This window comes from Homarus americanus, unplaced genomic scaffold (genome assembly GCF_018991925.1).
Source record: "Homarus americanus isolate GMGI-L3 unplaced genomic scaffold, GMGI_Hamer_2.0 scaffold24007, whole genome shotgun sequence".
NCBI classification, from domain to species: domain Eukaryota; kingdom Metazoa; phylum Arthropoda; class Malacostraca; order Decapoda; family Nephropidae; genus Homarus; species Homarus americanus.
The window spans coordinates 54,650-62,798 of NW_024723222.1; the positions used below are offsets into that span (position 1 = coordinate 54,650).

Here is an 8,149-nt window from a genome sequence, read left to right on the forward strand (position 1 = left end):
CCCCAGGCCATCCACTTTAACCCTTTCTCCCCAAGCCATCCACTTTCCCCTCTCTTCTCTACTTTCTTCCTACTCGACTAAATCCCCAAGTCTCCCCAAAGATCTCCCCACCCGTCTCCCCAAAGATCTCCCTACCCGTCTCCCCAAAGATCTCCCCACCCGTCTCCCCAAAGATCTCCCCACACGTACAGTAAGACACAAACCATCTCAAGACATTGTTGGAATTCATACAAGTTGAAACTAGTTGACCTGAGCTGACCTGAATAATGACAAAACATCGGTAATAATACTTGGGTCAACCAGGGTGCTCAGTGTGTATTAGAGACGATGTAAGGGTTCACCAAGATGTGTGTCACGAGCTGGAACACAAGGCTTTACTATAGTGCTCACAGTGGTGGTCATATAGCCTCTACCTTTACTGTGTGTTCAATCTCAGTAAATGTTTATCGAGTTAAATTCAATTTTTTTTTTATGATATATTTTTGTACTCATATTTATTATTTACCTTCGTGAATCTTGACCAATCAGAGAGTATTTGTTCTGGTAGTCGTGAATCTTGACCAATCAGAGAGTATTTGTTCTGGTAGTCGTGAATCTTGACCAATCAGAGAGTATTTGTTCTGGTAGTCGTGAATCTTGACCAATCAGAGAGTATTTGTTCTGGTAGTCGTAAATCTTGACCAATCAGAGAGTATTTGTTCTGGTAGTCGTAAATCTTGACCAATCAGAGAGTATTTGTTCTGGTAGTCGTGAATCTTGACCAATCAGAGAGTATTTGTTCTGGTAGTCGTAAATCTTGACCAATCAGAGAGTATTTGTTCTGGTAGTCGTAAATCTTGACCAATCAGAGAATATTTGTTCTGGTAGTCGTGAATCTTGACCAATCAGAGAATATTTGTTCTGGTAGTCGTGAATCTTGACCAATCAGAGAGTATTTGTTCTGGTAGTCGTGAATCTTGACCAATCAGAGAGTATTTGTTCTGGTAGTCGTGAATCTTGACCAAAGAGAGAGTATTTGTTCTGGTAGTCGTGAATCTTGACCAATCAGAGAGTATTTGTTCTGGTAGTCGTGAATCTTGACCAATCAGAGAGTATTTGTTCTGGTAGTCGTGAATCTTGACCAATCAGAGAATATTTGTTCTGGTAGATGATTAGTTAAGTCAATAATAACAACTTTCCAGGTAATGAAAGAGTTCCTCCCTGACGCAGCTACAACACTGACACGACTCACCTCTTAAGGCCTAAACACGTCAGTCTTCTTGGAAATAAATCTTCTTCCTGGACCTTTATTATTAGTTTAAATATAACAAGATGACACACAGACGAGCGAGGGCGGGGAGGACAAAAACTCACCTAACACTAAGGTGAGTTTTTGTCCGCACACACACACGACTCCCTTATACACGGTGGATCCCGAAACATAACATTACCCTCCCCCCCCCCTGCACGCACGCACGCACGCACGCACGCACGCACGCGCACACACGCGCACACACACACACACCTCGAGCAGTCCGCCACCACAACAAAATTCAGCCCATAAGAGCCTGCACCGATAGATATAAGAACAGCACCATCCCATCTATTGTTAAAATAATAAACAACTCCTGATTTATGTACTGTACAGCCCTGTAAATGTATTCAATGCATATTATATCATTATGTCTAAATCACATGTAAGTCAGTATATTGTGAGCCACCGGCTGCAACTCTATTAATAAACCGTTTATTATTATTATTATTATTATTATTATTATTATTACTACACACACCCGCGCTGTTCGACACCACAACCACAAGCTGCTCATACCAACACTTACTAATCGCTATAACAACAACCCAGTCCCAACCACCTCACCACCGTCACTCTACCGTGACCTCCCTCATGAGTGACGCCCACACCTCACCACCGTCACTCTACCGTGACCTCCCTCATGAGTGACGCCCACACTTCACCACCGTCACTCTACATGGACTCCCTCATGAGTGACGCCCACACTTCACCACCGTCACTCTACATGGACTCCCTCATGAGTGACGCCCACACTTCACCACCGTCACTCAACATGGCCTCCCTCATGAGTGACGCCCACACTTCACCACCGTCACACTACATGAAAAATATAAGAGAAATTTTGGAGGAAACTGTAATTGATGAGTTGTGGGCAGGTATGAGGGTGTCCCACAGGTGTGAGACCACAGCTGAGGAGTTGTGGGCAGGATGAGGGTGTCCCACAGGTGTGTGAGACCAGACTGAGGAGTTGTGCGGGTGAATGAGGGTGTCCCACAGGTGTGGAGACCAGAGCTGAGGAGTTTGTGGGCAGGTATGAGGGTGTCCCACAGGTGTGTGAGACCACAGCTGAGGAGTTGTGGGCAGGAATGAGGGTGTCCACAGGTGTGTAGACCAGAGCTGAGGAGTTGTGGGCAGGTAATGAGGGTGTCCCACAGGTGCGTGAGACCAGAGCTGAGGAGTTGTGGGCAGGTAATGAGGGTGTCCCACAGGTGTGTGAGACCAGAGCTGGAGTTGGGGCAGGTAATGAGAGTGTCCCCACAGGTGTGTGGAGACCAGAGCTGAGGAGTTGTGGGCAGAATAGGGTGTCCCACAGGTGTGTGAGACCAGAGCTGAGGAGTTGTGTACGAGGGTGTCCCACAGGTGTGTGAGACCAGAGCTGAGAGTTGTGGGCAGATGAGGGTGTCCCACAGGTGTGTGAGACCAGAGCTGAGGAGTTGTGGGCAGGAATGAGGTGTCCCACAGGTGTGTGAGACCACAGCTGAGGGAGTTGTGGGCAGGAATGAGGGTGTCCCACAGGTGTGTGAGACCACAGCTGAGGAGTGTGGGCAGGTAATGAGGGTGTCCCACAGGTGTGTGAGACCAGAGCTGAGGAGTTGTGGGCAGGTATGAGGGTGTCCCCAGGTGTGAGACCAGAGCTGAGGTGTGGGCAGGTATGAGGGTGTCCCACAGGTGAGACCAGAGCTAGAGTTGTGGGCAGATGAGGGTGTCCCACAGGTGTGTGAGACCAGAGCTGAGGAGTTGTGGGCAGGTAATGAGGTGTCCCACAGGTGTGTGAGACCAGAGCTGAGGGAGTTGTGGGGCAGATGAGGGTGTTCCCACAGGTGTGTGAGACCAGAGCTGAGGAGTTGTGGGCAGGTAATGAGGTGTCCCACAGGTGTGTGAGACCAGAGCTGAGGAGTTGTGGGCAGTAATGAGGGTGTCCCACAGGTGTGTAGACCACAGCTGAGGAGTGGGCAGGTAATGAGGGTGTCCCACAGGTGTGTGAGACCACAGCTGAGGAGTTGTGGGCAGGTAATGAGGGTGTCCCACAGGTGCGTGAGACCACAGCTGAGGAGTTGTGGGCAGGTAATGAGGGTGTCCCACAGGTGCGTGAGACCAGAGCTGAGGAGTTGTGGGCAGGCATGAGGATGTCCCACAGGTGTGTGAGACCAGAGCAGGAGTTGTGGGCAGGAATGAGGGTGTCCCACAGGTGTGGAGACCAGAGCTGAGGAGTTGTGGGCAGGTAGAGGGTGTCCCACAGGTGTGTGACAGATGAGGAGTTGTGGGCAGGTAATGAGGTGTCCCAGTGGTGTGAGACCACAGCTGAGGAGTTGTGGGCAGGTAATGAGGGTGTCCCACAGGTGTGTGAGACCACAGCTGAGGAGTTGTGGGCAGGTATGAGGGTGTCCCACAGGTGTGTGAGACCAGAGCTGAGGAGTTGTGGGCAGGTAATGAGGGTGCCCACAGGTGTGTGAGACCAGAGCTGAGGAGTTGTGGGCAGAGAGGGTGTCCCACAGGTGTGTGAGACCAGAGCTGGGGAGTTGTGGGCAGGTGAGGGTGTCCCACAGGTGTGAGACCAGAGCTGAGGAGTTGTGGGCAGGTATGAGGGTGTCCCACAGGTGTGAGACCAGAGCTGAGTTGTGGGCAGGTTATGAGGGTGTCCCACAGGTGTGTGAGACCAGAGCGAGGAGTTGTGGGCAGGTAATGAGGGTGTCCCACAGACTGTGGCCCACATACAGCCATGAAGCTCAGATCTGGCCCATACAGCCATGAAGCTCAGACTGTGGCCCACATACAGCCATGAAGCTCACACCGTGGCCCACATACAGCCATGAAGCCTCACACCGTGGCCCACACAGCCATGAAGCTCAGACCGTGGCCCACATACAGCCATGAAGCTCAGACTGTGGCCCACATACAGCCATGAAGCCTCAGACCAAAGGCCCACATACAGCCATGAAGCTCAGACTGTGGCCCACATACAGCCATGAAGCTCAGACTGTGGCCCACATACAGCCATGAAGCTCAGACTGTGGCCCACATACAGCCATGAAGCCTGTGATGTGGCCCACATACAGCCATGAAGCTCAGACTGTGGCCCACATACAGCCAAAGCTCAGACTGTGGCCCACATACAGCCATGAAGCTCAGACTGTGGCCCACATACAGCCATGGTTGAGACTGTGGCCCACATACAGCCATGAAGCCAGACTGTGGCCCACATACAGCCAAGAAGCTCAGACTGTGGCCCACATACAGCCAATGAAGCCAGATCTGGCCCACATACAGCCATGAAGCCAGACTGTGGCCCACATAAGCCATGAAGCCTCAGATCAGGCCCACATACAGCCATGGGCTCAGACTGTGGCCCACATACAGCCATGAAGCTCAGACTGGCCCACATACAGCCATGAAGCTCAGGATCAGGCCCACATACAGCCATGAGCCTGAGATCTGGCCCACATACAGCCATGAAGCTCAGACTGTGGCCCACATACAGCCATGCTTCAGACTGTGGGCCCACATACAGCCATGAAGCTCAGACTGTGGCCCACATACAGCCATGAAGCTCAGACTGTGGCCCACACAAGCCATGAAGCCCAGACTGTGGCCCACACAGCCATGAAGCTCAGACTGTGGCCCACATACAGCCATGGAAGCTCAGACTGTGGCCCACATACAGCCATGAAGCCCAGATCAGGCCCACATACAGCCATGAAGCCCAGACTGTGGCCCACATACAGCCATGAAGCCAGACTGTGGCCCACATACAGCCATGAAGCCTGATCAGGCCCACATACAGCCATGAAGCTCAGACTGTGGCCCACATACGCCATGAAGCCTCAGATCAGGCCCACATACAGCCATGAAGCTCAGACTGTGGCCCACATACAGCCATGAAGCCTCAGACTGTGGCCCACATACAGCCATGAAGCTCAGATCTGGCCCACATACAGCCATGAAGCTCAGACTGTGGCCCACATACAGCCATGAAGCTCAGATCAGGCCCACATACAGCCATGAAGCTCAGACTACCCAACAAGGCAGGTTACCTCCTACTAACACAGGCCACAATGTCAAATACAGACCAACTTAAATGATAAAACAAAATAATAAATTAAAATATAATTAATGAAGATCCCATCACTATCACGCCCACCCCGTCACTCATCACGCCCACGCCCGCCCCGTCACTATCATCACACGCCCACGCTCACCCCGTCACCATCACGCCCAACCCCGTCACTATCACGCCCATCCCCGTCACTGTCACGCCCACCCTCACCCCCGTCACTATCACGCCCACCCTCACCCCGTCACCATCACGCCCACCCCGTCACTATCACGCCCACCCTCACCCCGTCACTATCACGCCCACCCTCACCCCCATCACTATCACGCCCACCTCACCCCGTCACTATCACGCCCACCTCACCCCGTCACCATCACGCCCACCCTCACCCCGTCACTATCACGCCCACCCTCACCCCCATCACCATCACGCCCACCACCCAGTCACCATCACGCCCACCCTCACCCCGTCACCATCACGCCCACCCTCACCCCGTCACTATCACGCCCACCCTCACCCAGTCACCATCACGCCCACCCTCACCCAGTCACCACGCCCACCCTCACCCCGTCACTATCACGCCCACCCTCACCCAGTCACCATCACGCCCACCCTCACCCCGTCACTATCACGCCCACCCTCACCGTCACCATCACGCCCACCCTCACCCCGTCACCACGCCCACCCTCACCCAGTCACCATCACGCCCACCCTCACCCCATCACTATCACGCCCACCCTCACCCCCGTCACTATCACGCCCACCCTCACGTCACACTATCACGCCCACCCTCACCCCGTCACTATCACGCCCACCCTCAGCCGCCGGTCGCCTCAAACCGGCTGTGTGTTCTGGTCTGTTGTAATTACCAGGGGGCATTTGTCTGGGAGGAAACAAGCAAGACCACTAGTGCCAGTAAGGTCGATTCTCCCTCCATCAGAACACACACAACTCGACCATCTGGGTTAATAACAATGGTTCTTTACTGTGAGGGAGTCGTGCCCCATTATTTATTGGTCCACCTCAATAAACACGTCTCATCCAGTCACGTTTTCAATGGCGTATTATTTCTGTATACATACATACACACACAAAATACACTAAATTCACACACACACATACATACATAAGCACGAGCACACACACACACACACACGTACGTTTTCTCTTCACCATCAACGAATAATATAACCAAGACTGTCAGGAGGACCAAAGGGCGTCCATACTCCTCAATGAGATCACTCCAGACGGTCCTGTTGACAGCTTCCAGACCCTCACTCCAGACGGTCCTGTTGACAGCTTCCAGACCCTCACTCCAGACGGTCCTGTTGACAGCTTCCAGACCCTCACTCCAGACGGTCCTGTTGACAGCTTCCAGACCCTCACTCCAGACGGTACTGTTGACAGCTTCCAGACCTCACCCAGACGGTCCTGACAGCTTCCAGACCTCACTCCAGACGGTCCTATTGACAGCTACCAGACCATCACCAGACGGTCCTGTTCAGAGCTTCCAGACCCTAACTCCAGACGGTCCTGTTGACAGCTTCCAGACCCTCACTCCAGACGGTCCTATTGACAGCTACCAGACCACTCCAGACGGTCCTGTTCAGAGCTTCCAGACCCTAACTCCAGACGGTCCATTGACAGCTTCAGACCCTCACTCCAGACGGTCCTATTGACAGCTTCCAGACCCTCACTCCAGACGGTCCTATTGACAGCTTCCAGACCACTCCAGACGGTGATGGCTCCAGGAGATGTTTTGTTCCTATACTACAGCTCTCACATGTTGCATTATCTCCCTTCCTTCTCCTCGCCCTCCCTCCTCGCCCTCCCTTCTTCTCCCATCGCCCTCCACTCTCTACCCTCGCCCTCCCTTCTTCTCCCTCGCCCTCCCTTCTTCTCCCTCGCCCTCCCTTCTCCCTCGTCCTCTCCACTTTCTCCCTGCCCTCCCTTCTTCTCCCCTCGCCCTTCCACTCCTCTCCCCTTTCTCGCCCTCCACTCTCCCCTCGCCCTCCACCTCTCCCCGCCACTCCTTCCCCTCGCCCTCTCCACTCCTCCGCCCTCTCCACCCTCTCCCTCGCTCCTCTCCACTCCCTCGCCCTCCACTCCCCTCGCCCTACTTGTGCTCTCACCCCACCCGAGACACAGCCTCACCTGTCCGTGAACCTAACCTAACCATTAACATTATCCCCTCACTACAAATTACAAGTCCACTGTGTTACACCTGTGGCCACCGAGGGGTCTCACCTGCGGCCACCGAGGGGTCTCCCCTGCGGCCACCGAGGGTCACACCTGCGCCACCGAGGGTCACACCTGCGGCCACCGAGGGTCACACCTGCGGCCACCGAGGGGTCTCACCTGCGGCCACCGAGGGTCTCACCCGGCCACCGAGGGGTCTCACCTGCAGCCACCGAGGGGTCACACCTGCGGCCACCGAGGGGTCACACCCAGGCCACCGAGGGGTCACAATCCAAAGGTCGTCTCACATTCATCCCCAAACTGTTCACCGTCCCCAGTAACCACGCCCCTGGGAGGTGACTGGCGGCACTCGTCACCCGGGGAAATGTCCACACGCACCCCACCACCCTCGTCTCCCCTATAAGCTTCAATATCATTAAGTCATCCTTCTCTCTCTCCCATTCCTCCTCTCCTCACCACCCTATCCCCACTCCTGCTTCGTATCTCTTCTTCTCTCCCCCGTATCCTCACTATTCACAGGTCCCTCAACCAACTAATAACTATTCATGACTTTCCAATTTAATTTAGAGCCAAAAGTCAGACTCCAACTTTAATTAACCTTCAGC

General features: G+C 53.7%; 2 protein-coding genes across 2 annotated transcripts; one reads left to right on the forward strand and one right to left on the reverse strand.

The window, feature by feature from the left end:
- Window positions 1-2,014: 2,014 nt before the first annotated feature.
- On the reverse strand, window positions 2,015-4,043 carry LOC121863374 (sialidase-like). The gene is made up of 2 exons (XM_042361989.1): window positions 2,250-4,043; window positions 2,015-2,110 (listed from the first exon to the last, which is right to left on the reverse strand). The coding sequence occupies exons 1-2, from the start codon at window positions 4,041-4,043 to the stop codon at window positions 2,015-2,017; spliced, it is 1,890 nt and encodes a 629-aa protein (XP_042217923.1).
- Window positions 4,044-6,577: 2,534 nt separating this feature from the next.
- On the forward strand, window positions 6,578-7,947 carry LOC121863375 (sialidase-like). Its single transcript, XM_042361990.1, has 2 exons — window positions 6,578-7,014; window positions 7,584-7,947. Exons 1-2 carry the CDS (start codon window positions 6,578-6,580, stop codon window positions 7,945-7,947), a joined length of 801 nt encoding a protein of 266 aa, XP_042217924.1.
- Window positions 7,948-8,149: the final 202 nt, after the last annotated feature.